Consider the following 19,864-nt stretch of genomic DNA (forward strand, 5'->3'; position numbering starts at 1 on the left):
GTAGTGGTGATAAATGACCAACCCAATCATTAGAGGGGATATGTTGCAGAAAGCATGACCCTTGGGGCTGAAGACCATGGGGTGGTGATGGTATGGCTGATCAGGAAAAGTGTCACATGGTGCAGTGCTATTTTGAAACCCTTGGAGATGGTTGAAGGGGCCTGGAGTTAGACTTGGAAAAGAGATGATAATATTAGCAATAGCAGTTCTAGAAATAGCAGGTGCCTTCCAGGCGCTGTGCTGAGCCAGCTGACACTGAGTCTGGAGGACTCAGCTCGGGATGGTGTGTACACTCCCTTTGCTAACCCTCACCACAGCTCTCCTTGGCCATTTTGAAGATGGCACAGTCCAGAGAGGTCTGTTTCTTTATCCAAAGGCAAATGGTGAACACATGGCTGAGGCCAAGTGGTGTACCCCCACAGCCTAGAACCCACTAGCTTAGCCTCCCATGCCACTCTACCTCTCCCCAGTCATGGAAGATAGGCTCTGTTTTCTCTGAGATGCTCCCAAGGAATAAACCATAGGGGTAGACTAAAAGGAGGCCAGTTTTCTCCCAGTGGAAATGAGCACACCACCAAAAGGGACTGGCAGTGAACGAATGAGCTGCCCAGTGCAGGAAATCTGAGCACAGCCTGGATCATCTCCTACACTGCTGGAAGACCTGTGTTGATAGGTGGAGAAGGAGGCTGGTTTCCAGGGCGTCACAGACACTAGGGTCCTCACAGTAGCACACACACTTAGGTGCCAGAGCCTACCCAACCCAGGCCCTGCCTCACCTCCAGGAAGGGTAATCATAGTCAGTCTCCCTGAAGTCAAGGGCAGCCAAAGAAATCACATTGGCACTCACAAGACTCACACCCCCATTCTGGTGGGACCCTGCTGAGCCTCATTTTTTTTTATCCCTTCAGGGGTTCCCCAAATTCTTTAAACAATGGGAGGCAGCCCCGGCTGGCTCAACCAATCTTCCCTTTAGGAACAACAGGAGACAGAAGGAAGAGTTACTTCCCCGACCTCCTCAAACCATGTCTTATTGAAGCTCATAAAACACAGCAACACGAAGGCCATCTGTAGCTAAAGTATATCACTTTATCACCTGCTTAAGGTCTCACAGCTAGGTGGCAGAAACAGGTCAAGATCTAGGAAGCATCCTCTTCCTATACAAAGCGTTCAGGGCAACTGGGTCACGCTGTTGCCTCTATGCATTCATTCAGTCCCTTCCTCAAGGCTCTCAGGCAGGGTTTTGGAAACAAACAATCAAAAATTCATCGAAAGTTGCCATGAGCCCCAGTTCCTTCATTCTGTACCAAGCGACTTTCCTGGATTTTATAAACCAGGACAGCCATGGGAGAAACCACAGATGTTAACGACCCATCACTTATTTGGACCAACATGGAGCTGAAGGCAAGGAAGCCATCACTGTTTAATTCCTGTCTTTGGGAGGTAAACCCAAAGATGTGTGAAAATCTTGGCCCATGTCCAGTCAGGCATGGAGCAACCAAATGCATCAATTCAAGGGAGTCATCAACAACATTCATTTTAAGATGTGCCAAACCTGACCACTGCACTACAGGCTGCTCAAGTCCCTAAAGTCTAAAGCAAGTAAATCCTTCCCCTCTTCAACCAGTGAAGTCTTTCCAACTCTCACCACCCTTACCTGTCCTAGGAGAGCTGAGATGAGGGAACTCTTCCCACTTCCAACATTCCCGCATATTCCCAAGACCTTCCCCTGTCACAGAAGAGAGATAAGACTGTTACTCCCAGACACTGTCAGGGGGCTTGGGCTCTATGCTGAACAGGCCAGCAAGGGCAAGAGGCTACTGTTACCTCTATAAGGTGGCAGCTGCAGCCTGGGCCCCCAAGTCTATGCACAGCTTGGAAGGTTGCAGAGATTTGAGTTTTAATTAAGAGCCCTCCCTTGTGCAGCAAGCAGAGTGCCCAGAGGGCTTTTTGGAAATGTAGAAATCCTGTTCACACACTGATGTAAAACAGCCTTGTGCCAGTTTGGGAGACACAGGCCCCAGATATGAGGGTTGTCCTGTGCCCAGAGACTGGGGGAAAATGAGTCTAATGATAGGTAAGGGGGATGTGACCCAGAGGGACATGGGATGTCTGAGTGATTTCAGAAATCTTTTTTTTTTTTAAAGAAATCTTTTATCATAACAACTCAATTTAGAGCTCCAAGTTTTTTTCACTATTTCCACAGAATGACTTTGTAGCTGTAGGTGTGTCAACTCAGCCATCAAATTGTCAACAAGTACCTGTGACACAGCAGGCATTGTTCTGAGCACCAGGGTCACCCTGACTCCAGGGTCATCATGGGGGCACATTCCCGATCCCAGTGAAATCTCAGCCACCCAGAAGATCAACCTGACAGGTGAATCCCTTGTTGGCCCCCACAGGGCTTGTGTTTTAGTTGGAGACGGACAGAAGGGGAGCACCTGAAATGCTGAGTTTCTCAAATATGTCTCGTGGAAAGCGTAAGGAGCATTCGCTCCTGCTGGCCCAGAAGCATGAGCTGAGTGAGAGTCTGAGTGAAAGCAGCGTGTTTGGGAGGTGCAGGCAGCGCTGGGAGGGGAAAGAGTGACGCCCAGAAACCACGCTCTGAAGATTAGCCTGCAAATGAAGCTCCAGGCTACAGGGAAGCCCCAGCAACTCTGGGAAAGGGAGCCCAGATTTGTATGGTACCCCAGCACCCCAGGACCCCTTCACTACATGTCAAAGTCTGTGGGTGGAAGATGGACAAGTACACTGAAAGGTCCCAGGCACTTGTCATAAGTGACATTGAATAAGACCTGAAAGAGGTAAGGCAGGGGTCACATAGGCTTCTTGGGTAACCCCAGAGGGAGAGAGGCAGATAGCCTGTCTGCTTCTATGTTTAAACAGAGGTTGTATGTGGAACATTCTAGAATATTTGCAAATAGACCTGCTGCAACCCTGTAGAACAGAGATGTATTCAGCATGGAGCCAAATGTAACATCTTTCCCACCCCAAGCTAGATTAGACATGCTCATCACCTTGTGCCACCTAGCATGAGGCTTGCTGTCTGTCATCCATAACTTCTGTGACTCATCTCTGTGGAATGCCACACACCATAGGAGGCGCTGGGAATAAACCACGATCAGGACAGATGCAGTCACTGTCCCCATGGACCCTGCAGTGTCAAAGCTGCAAGTATGTGAGGCTGACCCCTCTCTAAGTCACAGTAGCACTTCAGGATGGTGAGGCTAGTTATGGAGACTTGATGTGGGCCAGCTTCATAGAGGCTCCCCATAAGCCTCCAATGAGTCCTGGCTGTTTCTTGGACCCAGGTAAGAGCCTTCTAAGCCCATTCTCTTCTTCAGAAGGAATCTCACGAGGTCTGCATCTTCTCTGTGTTTCATTATTTATTTCTCATTCACCAAACATTATTAAGAATCTTGAACCAGGTGTGGGCTCAGGGCTAAGGGCATAACTCAGAATAGCAAGTCCTGATCTCATCCCAGAGGACAGCGTCTAATGGAATCATGGAGCTAAATTTGGAGAAACTCAGATGGCCTGAATTTAGAACTTTTAAGGCCAACACTTAAGCCAGCCGTGCTTGTTAAAGGGAAAAGAGGGCATCGGTTGCTAATGGCAGCTGAAACTCACCATGAGCCAAGCGTTTTGTATGTAGTTTCTCTGTTCTCACAACCACCTTGTAAAGTGACCAGGCAAAGAGACAGACTCTTCAGGAGCTGAGGCAATGTGCCTAAGGTAAAGTAGCTATATGGCTGGGGCCTAGAAAAAAGCTACCTGTGCCTTTTGATGGATGCTCTGAAAATGTATTGCTGTGGTTGGTGTAATAAAAAGATGAATGGCTAATAGCTAGTCAGGAGAGATAGGCAGGACTTCTGGGCAGAGAGAGACTTCTGGAAAGAAGAAGGCCAGACGTGGAGGAAGCAGCATGGCAGTTATGGAGAGATGAGGTAATGAGCCGCACGGCAGAACATAGATTAAAATAAATGGATCAACTTAAGATGTAAGAACTAGCAGGACAAGCCTAAGCTAAAGACAAGCTTTCATAATTAGTAATAAGTTTCCATGTCATTTTTTTTTTAGAAGCTGGTGGCCCGAAGAAAACTACATATGCCCAAATCCAGACATTACCATATACCTAAGATAGTATGGAGCAAAGCAATTAGAGAACTAAAAAACAGTTTCCTTAGATGATACTAGTTTTCTGAGCTGTCTAAAGAAGTTAGGATGCTGCCCCAGTGTCAGGGCAGAGCTACAAGAAACCACTGAAGCAAAACATAACTGAGACTTGAGCTCAGTGGCACTGGGCCCACCAAACATTAGATACCACTTGCAGGGAGTATGTGGCAGATGGTTTTGTTAGCTGCAAGAGAGGCCATCAAGCTTCCCTTTCTGCGTATTTGCATAGGGGAAGGTGGTAGTGAGGTGGGAGATTACATCACTGGGCACAAGATTAATGGTGAGCCTGCTGCAGCAAAATCAACAGCTCCTCCGGGGAGTGCCATCACCAGGTTCCCAGTGCGGCAAGATCCAGACAGAAGGAGCAAGAGGAGGCCAAGTGATCCCCAAATCCACAGCTTCATCCAAGGTTCTACAGTTCTCACTCTTGAGGGAAGGAAGGACCATGGTGCCTGGCTGGCTTGGTGAGCTCAGTGTCACCTGGTTTAAACTAGATAAACAAACAAACAAACAAAAAGCATGGTACCATGTTTTGTACAAAAGCAAAATTTTGTTGTGGGTTAGAGTACAGACTGGGGGAGGGGGAGGGGAAGCAGAGTACAGACCACAGGCTGCGGCAGGAAGAAGGTCCTGAACCTATCTTAAAGCTAACAAACAAACAAACCAAGAATACAGATTGAGTTGGATGTACAGTCTTCCCCTGCCCCCACGCTTCCCGGCAGGTCCTTCTTGTTTAGCTGTCTTGTGCCTCGGTTTTCTGTCATAAAATGGAGTAGTGGTTGAACTGCCTTCACTAGAAGCCCACAGTCTGATCTTGAACTGTAACTGCCAAAACTGAGTCAAAATTCATTCTCTCCCCCCCTTTCTCTCTCCCTCTCTCTCTCTCTTCCCTCCCCTGCACTTCCCCCTCCTCTCCCCCTCCCTCCCTCTCACCCTACCCCCCCCCCAGTATAAGCCACCTTTCACCTTACTTTTTGATATGGAGTATCCCACTGAACCTGGTTTGGCTGTAGCTACCAGCAAGTCCCAACAAACCCCACGTCCCTGACTCCCCAGTGCTGGCGTTACAGGCATCCATGGCTGTACTGTGTGGCTTTTTATGTGAGTACTGGGTGTGTCAACTTGAGTTCTTAGGTTTGTCTGGCCATTCCCCAGACTCCCAAAGGTATTTCATTACTGCAATGCAAAGCTGACTGACACACCCACCTTTCGCACCACAAAGCTGATGTTGTGTAGAACTGATTTGGGGCTGCCACTTTGCCACTCCGGGCTAGCAACTCCCTGTGCTGATGGACTTTGCTCACTGTATAGCTCTGGCCTCTGTTTCTTGAAAATACGCCTTTTCTGATCCTGTGCCTTCGGTGGGTCTCTTCTCCTGTTGACTTCTTGTTCCCATGTCAGGGTGGCATTTGCTAAAAGCAAGATAGTGTCTGGGTCTTCTGGTTGGGTGACGTAGGATGGGGGACTTTTAGCTACGAGAATTTTCTAAGATTAAAGAGACAACAGTAAATGGGCAGATGTCGTCCATTTGCACCAATCCTCCTAATACATCTATCTTCTAATCACCCTAAATTATAATCGTGGCATTTCTACCCAGGATATATAGGACTGGCCAGAAGTTATTCCCTCAGGAATGCTGAAGCAGAAATAGTCCACTGACTCAAACTATCTGGGACAGGTGTCTTTTAACCCTGAGGCCTATGTGGGTCACCCATATTGGAGAATGCTGAGCCAGCTACACTTCCTCCTCATCTGCAGCCATGGGGGGAAGGGTTTCTCTGTATGACACTGGTACATATGAAACCAAGGTCCACTTGTTCGGTCTCTTCCACACTCAGCTCAACAAAACACTTGCATGTTACTAAATGGTACAGAGCAGAAATGCACACTTTGAAAAAATTATTTGTGAGGAGAAGGGGTCATGAGCAGAACAATGCAGTGCAGTGTGACAAGGACACAACCCTGTAATGGCCAGAGGAGGGACACATGATTCCCCTTCCTGGAGGTCCATGTGTCTGGTGCCTGAGCTGAGTGTGCAGGTGCCACACAGATGAAGAAGAGGGAGAGGAGAGAGCAGGAAACATGGGACACTGCCACACGGCAGACAAGACAGCAAGCAAAGCGTGTTCTGGTAGGTTGGGGGGGAGTGGGTTCCGGTAGGTGGGCAAGGCATGAAAGAAGCCATCTGGGATTGCTGAATCACAGAGCTCAAGGCGGAAACAGGATGCAAAGCAAAGGTGGTGAAGCTGAGGAGCCAATGCTAAGGGCTCAAGTGCTATCCGGGAAGAGACAGGAGTTCACAGATCCCAGCAGGTGAGTGCTGGCTGGCATGCCAGTAATTTAACAGCTCTTTGAGAACTGAGTGTAGTAATGATTTGAAGGCAGCTTTGGAAATGGGGAGCTGGTCTATAAATCACTGTGAGTTCAGATGACATATGACTGAGACCTTAATGAAGGTGACGGGAGAGTGTGGAGGCTAAGGATTCAAGAAATAACACTCTTCCTTGAATCTATACCTTTCCTTGTGTAGAGCAAGGTGATATACAGAGTGAATGAAGCACTGTTGATTCTTGTACCTGTAAGTGGCCAACAGTGTGTCTGCCAGCCCAGTCTTACAAGAGTGCCTCTCCTCATTGAGAGGATAGTAACTGGTCTCTACAGGGCTCTGGACTATTTGGAAGCAAAAATTGGGTCCAAGAACCCAGGATGCTTGAGCTGACTCCAGATTTCACAGACAACTGAACTGCCTTTCTGTAGGCAAGAATGGCCTCCTTTTTCTGTCTTTGCCTCAAACCCATCAAATGCCATTCTTGCATCCCACTTACATTTGCCCAGGTACACATCTTCCTGGAGCACTTGGTCCTGTGCCAGAACAAGAGCACCAAAGGATAAAGACTACCTCTCTCTTTTCTCTTTTTACTTCTTACATGCTTCAGATCGTCTTTGGTGGGTAAACAGTGACTAGATGATGACCCTGAGGTGGTGCATGACACCACACTCATCACAGGACAAGCCAGGGCCTGACTCAGTGCCAAGGCCATTCTCACTGCTAGAGCATCATGCCTTGGATGAGACATGGAGGTTAGGAATGCTCCCGCTGTGAATAGACTATCTTATTTTCCCTCCAGGTCAGACCTCCTTCAAAACCTTCCCCGTTCATTCTCCCCTCTGCGCACTAACTATTCATTCCTGCTTCATGGTCACGCAACCACAGGCCTAACCCAGCCCTCCAATAGACCTCAACAGCATCCCCCTTGCAAGCATCCCCAGCCCCCCCAGAAGTGAGCTCTCTTCCCTACTCACCCAGTGTTAGTTATACCTTCATTCTCCTTAGAGAGACACTGGCTTCGGCCACTGCTTTGACCGAGAAAGGCAAGATTGCAATTGAAAACTTCATTACATTAAACATGGCAATCACACTAAATGCCTGAAGGAGGAAAGAGAGGATCGAGGGTTTAGGACTGCAAGTAACTTTGGCTCCAAGCTGCTCTATCCATGGGGGGTTATACTTACTAACATAAGAAACAGTGGCACAATTGGGATTCACAGAGGAAGGCTTTTTCATTTCATGGCTCAGAAACCATGGGTTGGCAATGTGGGAGCAGTGGCTTTGTAATCGATCTTGTTTTGGGAATTTTCACAAAAACAGTGGGAAATGTTATATTCTTGTCTGTTGATTCAGAAGGGAGACTATCCCCTAACTGAACAATTTCATACATATTCATCCATACCATGTCTTTATTTAGACCAAGACTGCTCATTCAGAGCCCTGTGCAGATTTTACAAACTCATGTTCTACTCAAGGTCAGTTTGTGGCATCTGACCCTCTGGGGCTACAGCATCTTTCTCCAAAGTCACAGACTGTAGGGGTTTTCCCTCTGAGCCCTGTCCAGTATCTGGATACTGGAGAGCCTCACTGAAGCTTTCTCCTTTCTGCTGGTACCCCAGAGTGCATGATTTCATCTCTCAAACACCATCTTTTCATGATTGACTTCAACCATCACAGCCTCTTTCTACTTCATTAATTACACATCTTCCTTCAGCAAATCCCAAGTGATGTCTGCTGCTGAACAAGCTCTGTGGACAGGCCCCAGGTTTGAGCTAATTGTACATTGCTAAGAGGATAACAATGGATACTCTCATCACATCTTGTCCTAACTCACCAAATCAAGAAGTACCATCTTCACATACAGAGAGAGAGAGACAGAGACAGAGAGAGACAGAGAGACAGAGAGAAGAACAAAAAGACACCCATCTCAACAGACATAGTGTACAGGCTGCCTGGTGGACCCAGAAGCCAACCTCGGGTGCCATGACTATAGCAGAGGTAGAGAACAAAAAGGATTCCCAATCCAGAGATCTGTTTTGGATCTTGCTTTCTTCTAAACTGTCATGTCAGAAAAATTAACATCATTTGTTTTCAACTTCCTTTGTTTGTTGTAATAGAGCTAGTGGGAAGTGTGTGTGTGTGTGTGTGTGTGTGTGTGTGTGTGTGTGTGTCCGCGCACACGCGCGGGCACAATTGTTTGGGACCATCGAAAGCAATCACAATAATTGAGCAGTGTTCCACTCAATTTGGACACTATTGCCACTCATTCTGACTTTGGGTTCATGACTAGGTCAGAAGCCTTACAGTCTGAAGAGCCTGAAAATGAAACCACCCCTCTCACATACAAAAATAATGTGTGTGTTAATGGAATTATCAGAGGACGGCCCAGCAAAAGCATCTGCTTCTCATCATGACCTCTGCCTGAAGTCCCTGCTTTGTGTGCTGTGTTTCCTCCATGAACTTAGCTATACTTGATCCTTACCTCTACACACACACACACACACACACACACACACACACACACACCTCCCTAACTTTTGCTGACTTTCCTCCAGCTGTTTGTTATGCAAACAAACACCTGGCTTACTATCTTAGCTGGGCTTTTCTTCATTTAAATCCAAGAGGCATTTTCTCTCCAGCTCAACATTTCTTTATCTTTGACTGTGCTGTTCCCTTGTCAAAAGCACGAATGCCTTACATTCATCTCACTTGCCCACAGAGGCTTCAGTCCATACCCATCTGGCCTGGGTGAGAGCAGGCAATGGAGAGCACATAAGGCCCCTCCCCACCCCATGATTCCCTGCACTTTATGCAAAACTACTCACCCCTCCTCCCAGCTACACTGATGGGAACTAATACCAGGCTACTTGATGATAATGAAACCAAGACCAGGTATGACCAATGGTCTGTCACAAGTCATAGCTGGGAAGTAGGAGAGTCAAGATTTAAACAGACTAGATCTAGCTCTCAAGCCTGGAGGAGTCCTAACTCCAACATCAGCCTGATTGCTTTGAGATCTCCCTACCAGAGAGTCATCTAATATTCCCTGTTTGTAGCACACACCACAGGAGGAAAAACAACCAAGTGCTCACTGGGTTTCCTGGGTTGTTTTCCCCCTAAACTGTGTTCCACTGTTAACAGTCACCCCTGCTCTGCAAGGACAGAGTAAGAATAATGGACAGGCTCTCCTAAGTGTACTGCTAGCCCAAGCACTGATATACAAACTAGATCAGAGTCAACTGAGGCATAACAGCGGTACCTATAATGCACAAAGCCCTGGGCTCAAATCCTAATTACTCAGTTCAGTGAAATGTCCTGACATCATTTGGTATATGACAACTGGGTGTTCTAATGCCATGCATGACTAAGTTAAAAAGCAGCTTCTCACCTGGGGCTTGCCAAGGATAGGGTGCAAAAGTGGCCTGACCTAGAGATAGCTCTTACCACAGGGGCAGTGAGCTTGCGTTTCAGGAAGATGTGGCAAGTGAAAGTTGACACGATGGCTATGGTAGACACAATGGGAGCCAGGGCTGAGTTTCCACTTTGGACATATCCAGCCTTTTTCAGTAAATTTTTCTCTCTCTTCCTTATATCTGCAAAAGAGAAGGCAATTGGAGGTGATCTTATTTTGCATGCCAAATCCTAACATTAAGAAATATATTCTTCTCAGGCTGGGGAAAAGGCTCAGAAGGTAAAATGTATGCCACACAAATATAAAGACCAAAATTTGGCTTCCCAGAACCCACATAAAATCTACACAGGAAGGGTCTCTAACTGACATCCCAGCATTCAAAAGACAGAGCAGCAAATCCCTGGAGCAAGCTGGTTATCTAGACTAGCCAGAATAGCAAGTTCCAGGTTTAGTGAGAGACCATGCCTCAATGGATGTGGTGAAGAGAAATCAAGGAAGACACCATCAAATGTCAGCTTCAGGCCTCCATACACATGCACCCGTCATGTACACACACACACACACACACACACACACACACAAAGAAGAAAGGTCCTATAGGCTTTTATCTTTGAATGCTTGGACCCCAGTTAGTAGAACTGTTTGAGAAGGATTAGGAGGTGTGGCCTTGTCAGAGCAGATGCGGCCTTATTGGAGAAGGTGTGTCACTGTGGGCGGGCTTTGAGGTTTCATAAACGCATGCCAGGCCCAGTCTTACCCATTCCCTCCCTGCTGCCTGCAGATCAGCATGTAAACTCTCAGCTACGGCTCCAGCACCATACCTGCCAGCCTACCGCCATGCTCCCAGCCATGATGATCATGGACTAACCCTTTGAAACTGTAAGCAAGTTCCCAATTAAATTATCTCTTCTAAGATTTGTCTTCGTGACAATAGAATAGTTAATAATACAATGAAAAGGTATGAATTATTTCTGCCTGCCTGGTTCTCCTCCAAATGAGGGAGAAATGAAAAGTATCAAAACCCCAGGACACAAACCCAGCAGCACTAGGCTCTCAGCACTCCTGCAAGTTGATGGCTTCCAAGGTTCCTCCCAGCCCCAATACTCCCTATATTGAGTCATAAGCCGGATGCCTACAGGGGTCAGACAAGGACTAAACATGACAGCAGTAAGAACAGGTGAGACCAGAGCATGACAGAATGGAAAGGCTCAAATGGGCCCAGGGAGCCTCATGTGGCTGGACCTTCAACTGCCCAGACTCTGAGGCAGAATTTCTATATGCTAGCTCCCTAAGTTTAGATGCAGGGAAGGAGTCAAAAAGGACCTTTGTAAATGCTGCAGAGCCACGAGCACATATGGTAGCCTAGAGACATGCAAAGCGGGGCCCCTGCCCCATGTCTCCTCCTCCTCAGCCTGCAAGGCGCCCAGGACTCCGCATTGCTCCCTTGGGTTTTATAGGAATCAACCTAATTCTAGCCTCTTGTGCAAAAGTGCTTTCACACAAGCACTGTAGCTGCCACGTGTCATTCTTACCTCACTAGGTCCCACATTCTTCTAATGACTAGGGCAAGGGGAAGCTAGTACAGTGTCCTGTGGACAGAACAGGACCTGCTCAGCAGGGCAGCTTGTTTCCATTTTAGTATTGGATCCGGGTCTCTACTGTCCACATGCCTTTCACCTCAAGAACCCACAATGTCCACAACTTTGCTCCTACCAAGGGACTTCCCCTTAAGCCCTCACTGCCAAGCTTCTCTCAGGGCCTTTGTGTTACTCTCCCTACGCTAGCTTACAGAATTGTCAATCATATGTTCAACCATTCAGGTGCTGGGCCTGGGCCCGGAGATACAGAGTAAGCAGGGTTGCAGTAAAGAAGATAGGCAATACTCCCACCACTTGGGAGGCTGAGGCGAAAAGGCCTTGGCTTGGAGGCCACCACGGGCTTTGAAGCTAGTTCCAGGCTAGCCTAAAACACTGTTGCAAAAGGAAAACAACAATGATAATAAAATTTGAGTATGGTAATTTTAAATTTTGTTGGGTGATCAGAAAGAAACAGCCAGAGCTAAATGATAAGGGGATCCTGGTATGGTGTGAACACAGTCGGAGTTACTGGTCCAGGTGGCCTGTGGAAGTCAGCGATGGGAAGAGACTCAAGGTCAACACAAAGCCAAAAGGCACATCTATCAGGAAGCGACAGGACAAGGAGCCTGAAGCCTGAAGGAGTATGGCATGATGCCCCTGAAGCAAACAGAGGTCCTCATGGCTCTAGTAAAGTCACCAAAGGTTACAGCAAAATGAGGACACCAGACTCCAGGTCTACTGAGCCAACGGAGGAGTTTGGATTTTGCTAGAAACATCTAAGTTTGATATAAGTTTGACCAGGAACTACTGAGCAACGTCCAGCAGGCGAGAGGCAGTGACTGCTACTTTGAAAGGTTACTGTGGAGCAAGATGGGTGGCTGCTGGCAAGTGAGAGGTGGGCAAAGTGGGTGGCTGGGGGGTGAGAGGTGAGCTGCCCCTGCTTCTGCTCCTGCATGGCCTCTGAGGTGAGGCAGGCTTGGACCAGGGTGGTGATGGGATGGGTTCTGGGTATGTCTGGAGCCAGCAAACAGTGCTGTTTTTGAACCTTTGCAGTGGAAGTCCTTTTCCTAGCCATTTGGGCAGCTCCTGCGGTCTGCAAATAGTAGGAATTTGATCTGCAATCACTGAGCCTAACTAACCTGAGCTACACTGAATTGGGTTGCATGGCATTAAGTCCAATGGAATCGGAATTAAATGATATGAAATGAAATTGAATTAAGTTCAGAGTGTGAAGGAAAAGTTTCTGTATCCTCAAAAGCCTGTTGAGCTGCTGATGTCCCAGCCAGGGGACCTGGCATCGGTGAGTGACAGGTTTTCTCCTGTTTTAGGGGCAAGGTTTGTTTGTTTGTTATTTGTTTGATGTTATCTTTGGGGTTTTGTTTGGTTGGTTTTGGATTGTTGTTGTTGCTGTTGGGGGTTTTTTGTTTGTTTGTTTGTTGTTTGAGCCCAAGCTGCCACCGCCCTTGCAACTCTCTTCCTGAGACCTGGAAGTATAGGCCTGCACCACAGGGCCGAAGCAGGTGCTCCAGTCCCTGAAACACAAGCACAGCTTCACCCCAAGTTTACGCTGGTGCCTAAGTATGAGGGCAGACCCTGAGAGCTGACCGTAGCAGTGACTCTGGTCCTGGAGTGACCGCCCCCTGAAGCCACATCAGCAGTTCTGTAGCTGCCCCTGCACTTAAGGTTTTCATTTAGTGGTACAAGCTCTGCAGGTGCTGAAGGACAGCGAGGAGAAGGCCTCCTACATCCTCACGGAGAAGGCCGAAGCTGAGCTTTTGGGGAGTTGCCTGCTACAGACGGGCAGCCCTTCTTGAGTGGTCCAGTGCATCTCGGAATTGAGTATTTTTGGAGTCTATGTCAGATAGGGAAAGACACTTGTGATGAACAAGCCTGTGGGGTATCTGCTTCAAACCAAAGCCATTGAACATGCAGATGGAGGTGTGGCAGCATTAGTGGCAGTCCTGGACAACCCCTGCCCTGTGTGAGGGAACATCCTGGACTTCACTCTAGAGACCCTCTATCCCCTGAACTTAGTATTTCTCTCCTAATTCCTGAGGGGCCACCCCATCCCCACCTGAGTGGAGCCTGTCTCTTCCATAGACCTCCTGGGTCTTCAGGGAAGGGGAAAACCTGGGTGCCCCCTCTCAGCCTTCCATCTGAGGACCAGAAGAACTTTGCTTCCATTAGAAGAGTTCTTGGGATCCCCAGGTCTTTGGAGTCCAGGAAGGGAAGCTGCTTTGAGGTAAAGGCCACAAGCCCTGCAGAACTCCTTTATCCTCTCGTGAGCCTTTCCAGGGAGTTCTAGTGCCTGACTCCGGGCAGGACTGAGTGATGGGAGGAAGGGGGCAGAAGGGCATAGATTTTCCCAAGCCCTTCCCTAAATAAAACAACAGTGTTGGTAAGGGGGAAAAAAGTTATATTTAGATTTGACTGAAATAGAATCAATATCACCTGAAAAACAAACAAACAAAAAGCAAACAAACAAACAAAAAATATTACAAATGCATCCTCATATCTGCTAATGGCCCATTGTGTCAGTGGGCCATTTAAGTACAATAAAACCACTAAGAGCAAGGAGAGATAGGTGGGGGGGCGGGCGGGGAGGCTGTGTGATGTGTGTGTGGTATGTATGTGTGTGGTGTGTGTGGCTGTGTGATGTGTGTGTGGTATGTATGAGTGTTTTGTGTGTGTGTGTGTGTGTGTGTGTGTGTGTGTGTGTGTGTGTGTAAACATATTCTAACTCAAGGAAATAGCCTGACACAGCTCCTTTACTGCTCCAATATGTTTGTGAATTATTTTTGTAGAGGGTAACTGGCCAGCACTAGATTTTCTCTGTGCCCCAGAAAACACGAAACCATATGCTACTCACCCTTGGGTTCATTAGAACAGATGCCTAGGTCTATTAAAAAATGGCTACAATCCTTAGAAAAGCTCTGACCTACAAGAGTATCTTAGGAGGTCCCCTCAGCGCCCTGCCCTACCCCTGCAGCAATGCCTGGCCCTGCAGAACTTTAGGAAGCCCTTGAAAAAGCACATTCTACCTTGCAAAGCAGCTGCTCGTCTTACCATGAATGGTGTTTATAAATGATTTCTCCCAGGCATACATTTTAATCAGCTTGATGCAGGTCAGAAACTCATTCATTGTCTGAACCCTCTTGTCTGTCACTGAAATTGCTGATCTTCGGAAAGCTGAATTGAGTCTGGCCATAAACATCTGAAATCGAGGTACAAGCAGCTATGTTCAGGGAGAATTGCTGAATTGCAGTTGGCCTAAAAATTCAGGCATCAGGAGATAGTGCCAAACAACGTTCTAAGGGGACTTGGCTGGGAGGGTCAGTACAGTCCTTCCTCTACACTGTAACAGCTGACTTGAACAGGAGGAAAACACTGGGAATCTGTCAGGTGATAGAATGAAGTGCCAGGATGGAAGTCAGGACAATATGAACTTTGGCAAACTGCACAAGTAGCCTTCCTCCCCCAGGGTACTTAAATTCAAGTTCTTAGTGAATGACTCAAGACAGGACACCACTGTTCATGGAGGTACAGGCTTTGGGTGTATACTGCAGAAATGAAGCCCTCCACTCACTTCAGCAAAACTGTGCATGCTGATCACAAATGTCAAGCATTTTGCATTGTACATCCCTGACTTACCTGGATGGGGATGAATATGATATATATGCATATCCCGACAAGAGCTGTGGACCCCAAAATGAAAAAGGCATACACCGCACAAACGACCATGAGGATGGGGATGGTGGCTGGCAACGGACAAAACAAGGCAGCCTCAAACAAGGAATAACTATCACTTGATAGTATATTGAGAACCTAGAAAGAAAACACACGGGTTCAGGCTGGGACCCTTCTGGAAGCTTTCTGATTATCGAGAAGTGGGACACACCAACGGACCAATGAGATGAGTTGTGTGGTCTCACTCTGGCATGACTTTGGAGGGCTAGTTTCTTAGAACTGAAGATCCCAAAGAAGAGGGCTGCAAAAAGATGTGGTCAGGTTTGGTAGCATGCTGAGGTCCTTTTTATGTCTTTAGAGGCACAGTTCTGCTTTACTCAGGGCAGCAGCATGCCCAACTAAAAGATGACTCCTCTGTGGGCACGGTGGCCAAGCATGTGATCCCAGCACCTGAGAGGCTGCAGCAGGAGGATCTTGAGTCTGGGCCTGCGTGGGCTCCACAGTGTGACTGTGCCTCCAAACCACCAAAGAAGGAAAGGGGGAGAGATGAAGGGAGAGGTGGGGGGAAGAAGGGGAAGAAGAGAAGAAGGGGGAAGAGACTTTTCTGCCTCCGTTGTGCAAAGTGTGTGGCCATGTGACTGTGGGGTTGAAAGTGATGGGTAAGCCGAAGTATAGAGCCAGATCTGGGGAATTTTTTTTTAAAGAAAACCAAGCTCAGCCCCAGAAGGACACATTATTTGTGTCTTTCTCTCCCTCCTACTGACTTTCTGAAAAGGTTGGTGGTTGGATCTTTTACAATCATCCTGAGTCATTAGGACAGACATGTGATAAGAAAATGATGAAGGAAAGGAAGGCTCTCAAAGCCATCCTCCCCCAAGCCCTGAACTGCTTTCTTCCAAATTCCTTTTAGATAAAGTGGGATACAGTCCTTTTATTTGATTTTTTCTTTTTTCTTTATTAAGAATATGGAGTCTTGTATATACTAGGCTGACCTCAGGTTTGCAGCATAGCTAAGGATGACCTTGAATTTCTGATCCTCCAGCCTCTACCTTCTAAGTGCTGGAATTTCAGGCAGGAATCAACATACCTGGTCTATGTGGTTGGTGCTGGTGACTAAATCCAAGGCTCTCTCTATAGGCAAGCACTCTGCTAACTGAGCTCTGCCTCCAGCCCAGGGCTCTCTCTGTAGGGAAGAACTCTGCTAATTGAGCCCCGCCTTCAGCCCTTGTTTCATTCCATGCAGGATCTACTCATAATTGACATAAGATGATTTGAAAATGCTGAAGGAGCAAGTCCTTTCACCATCAAGCAGGGTTTCCTTGACTTGGGGGGGTGTTTCTTGAATAAGCAGCAAGGATTTTATTACTAAAGATTAAGAAAATGTTAACTCTTAAGGACAGTGCACACTGTTCTATACCTTCAGCACCAAAGATCTTAGACAACTGGAATATTTTTTTATCAGAAGGGAGTAAGTCCTCTCTACATTGCCCATTTTCCATTGCTTCTTCCTCCATCTCCTGAGGACTAGGATTACAGGCATGCACTAATCTTAGCTTGCCCATCAGTTTTACCAAATACCAATAGTGTGCCCTATACTGACTGTTTTATTGTCCCCACTGTAATCAAAGGAGCTGAATGGTGTCACCCTCGACCTCTGTGCCAGCTTTTCAAGTTCTGCAGCTCAGGTGTGAGCCCTCTCTGTCTGACTTCTCTTGCGCTTCCACTACCTCACTTGGCAGGGCGTGGGGGGTGGGGTGGGGGGGATGTGGTGGACAGGATAGGATGCGGGTACTCCATCCGGGAAGCACAGCCCACACACTCACAGAACAGGACCAGTCTTCAGGAGTACACTCCTTCCAGCTCTGCTTACCTCACCTGCAGAGATGTGAGTCAGTGTCTTAAAGGACAGCAGGTTTTCGAAAACCAGTGTGGAGAGGGCCACCTTCAGTCGGATTGCTGTGCGGTAATTTATGGCCCAGGCAAGCGCCCAAAAGAGGACTTTGGTAAACTCGGTGGCGAAAAGGGCCAGACACAGGCAGATGCCAATCCCGATGTGTCCAGAGGAAATGCTGGTAATATGCTGAAGGATTTGGTGAATGAGAACTGTCTGTAAAATAGCACGGTGGCAAGAAGGGAGGGTGGCTGGATGAGGCTCCCTCCACACAGGTGGCCTCTAAGGACAGCAAGCTGGGTTTACAGGCAGACTTTTTCACTACTTTCCAGCGGTGGTGGCTGCACCTGACAAGGACTGGCTTTATGAAAATCCACCCCCAAGGGACACAGAGGTAAAGACAATGCATTGAAGCCATTAGGTCCTAGAGAAAGTGACTAAGGACATGTTTTGCCCAGCTGGGGACCTGGGAGACAATTCGGAAGAGCCAGCCCCACTCACCGGTCCTAAGGCTGCCATGATGATGCACAGGATATTGGCTACAACATCCATCAGCACACGGGTCCTCTGGAATTTCCAGACCACACGGCCCAGAGATGCCTGCTCAGGCCCTACCCTTTCTATTTCTTCATCCCAAAGGATTTGAAATCTGCAGTGAACGAAAGGGAAGGGGGAAAGGACAGAAGTCCAGGTACCTATCATCTGGAAGTGCTTTGGTGGAGAAACTCTCGCAAAGGTGGATGGCACTGCCCTTCCCAGTAACTGGTGCCTTTGGGCTAGCAGCATTCATTCGTTCTTCTTCTGTACGTAGTGGGTGGAGGGGAAGGAGGTGACCCCCAGACAGAGTTGCTGACAATTTCTGCACTAGGCACCACCCAAGTCTTCCCTTCCTCAGCTTCTGGCTACAACAGCGTTAATGTAACCATAAGAAGATGGGAGCAATAGAGGGTTAAAAGGCCTCCTTGTGGGCAAAAGTGTCTGTTATTTCAGCAAAGTATAGTGGCATGTGCCTATAGTCCAAGTACTCTAGAGGCAGGAGAATTCAAAGTTTTAATTCAGACCTCATCTCAAGGAAACAAAAAAGCTCGTCCATTTCCAAGATTTGAAAGGAGTCCCGTACAACAGGTCTATGGCACATGAAGCTAAGGATGCTAGGAAGCAAGGCTGAGCAGACTCTCAGGGGACTTCAAGGGCCTCAGGAGGACACTTAGGTTATGCCAGGCTCTAAGTGCAAGGAAAACTGCAGGGCTTTAGGCCAATGTGATGAAACAATTTGCATATCTGAAAGATTACTTAGTGGCTGGCAGTGTGATTAATTGTGGGTACTCACTGCAAAAGTAAAAGGTCACACGGGACATGAGGGGCATCAGGCCAGAGTGCTGGAAAGTTAAGAAGGGTTCAAAGTCGGGCAGCTAGGGGATGGCAACAAGACTTGGTGGATTAGATTTGGGAGGAAAGGACAATGGAGACCAAGAGTGGAGCCCAGTTTCCCAGTCTCAGCAACTGTGAGAATGGAGAGGGGAGAGGAAGAGAGATAGTATCATAAGGTTGGGGCTGAGGGCCAATAATGCAACTTTAAACTCTTGCCTAGCATGTGTGAAGCTACATATTTACACACAGGCAAAAAAAAAAAAAAGAAAGAAAGAAAGAGAGGGAGAGGGAGGAAGGAAGGAAAAAAGAAAGGAAGAAAGAAGAAAAGGAAGAAAGGAAAGAAGGAAGGAAGGAAGGAAGGAAGGAAGGAAAAGAAAATCCTACATTGATACAAACCCAAATGAAACTCCCTGCACTTTAGATATTAAACCGTGGAAGGCATCCAAGTGCTGCTGATGCTGGACCTCTGGAATTCAGATTCTAGAAGACAGTCCTGGAGTAACAACATTTATCTGGTGCTTACTCTCCTGGCCTGAGAAAAAGGGGGCAGTTGATGTTGGACAGAAAACAACAACAACAAAAATTCTCTAATGGGAAACACTGGCTAGAAAGCTGGAAGGAAAATCCAGCACCACACAGACACTGGTACAGCCCCTCAGAACTCCCTGGAAACCTTTTCAAGACTGTAGAGAAATTAGCAGTAGCTCAGATTTCTTCAGGGCAGGGATAGGGGCCTGGGCAATTCTTCCCCTAGAAGCAACTTTGAGATGACAACTGACACTCAGTTTAGTGTAAACTCCAGGACATGTCATACTTTGGACCATGTGGTCCAAGTTAGGGCAATCTCCAGGACAAAGAAAGGCAGCAGTTTTGAGGATCTTGCTTGCTCAAGGCATTGTAGGTTCTAGGAACCAACTTCAGTGCAAATATCAGAAAGAATGAAGTTTGGAACTGGAGAGACGGTTGCAGTTAAGAACACTTGTGGCTCTTGCAGAGGACTTGGGTTTGATTCTCAGCATCCAAGTGGCAGCTCACAACGATGTGTAACTCCACTTCCTGGGGATCTGGCACTCTCTCCTCTGACTCCTCTGGCAGCAAGCACACACACATGGTGCTCACACACACACATGCAGACTCATGCACAGTAAAGGCAAAGAACAAATGCGATCGGTGTGTTTGTGCAGAGGTGAGTAAGTCTTTATAATTCTCAGCTGAAAAGAACAAGGTGGCAGCCACACAGTACAGCCAGTTTCCCTAAAGATTTATTTACTTCGTGTATATGTTTTGTTTGCACATATAGCTGCATACTTGAAGAGGGCATTGGATCCCATATAGTTATAAATAGTTGTGGGTACTGGGAATTGAAGCCTGGGCTTCAGTGTTCTTAACCACTGAGCCATCTCTCCAGCTCCATGTTCTATGTT

General features: G+C 47.4%; 1 protein-coding gene across 1 annotated transcript in view; it reads right to left on the reverse strand.

Annotated features, from left to right (window-relative positions):
* Positions 1-19,864, reverse strand: part of Abcc12 (ATP binding cassette subfamily C member 12) — a 63,277-nt gene that overhangs the window by 37,689 nt on the left and 5,724 nt on the right. The window contains exons 4-11 of the mRNA XM_051195051.1: positions 17,571-17,718; positions 17,049-17,285; positions 15,143-15,316; positions 14,558-14,705; positions 9,947-10,095; positions 7,493-7,600; positions 5,380-5,658; positions 1,655-1,726 (exon numbers count right to left, since the gene is read on the reverse strand). Coding sequence (XP_051051008.1) covers positions 1,655-1,726; positions 5,380-5,658; positions 7,493-7,600; positions 9,947-10,095; positions 14,558-14,705; positions 15,143-15,316; positions 17,049-17,285; positions 17,571-17,718 — 1,315 coding nt within the window. The remainder of the gene's footprint in view (positions 1-1,654; positions 1,727-5,379; positions 5,659-7,492; positions 7,601-9,946; positions 10,096-14,557; positions 14,706-15,142; positions 15,317-17,048; positions 17,286-17,570; positions 17,719-19,864) is intronic.

This window comes from Phodopus roborovskii, unplaced genomic scaffold (genome assembly GCF_943737965.1).
Source record: "Phodopus roborovskii unplaced genomic scaffold, PHOROB, whole genome shotgun sequence".
NCBI lineage: Eukaryota > Metazoa > Chordata > Mammalia > Rodentia > Cricetidae > Phodopus > Phodopus roborovskii.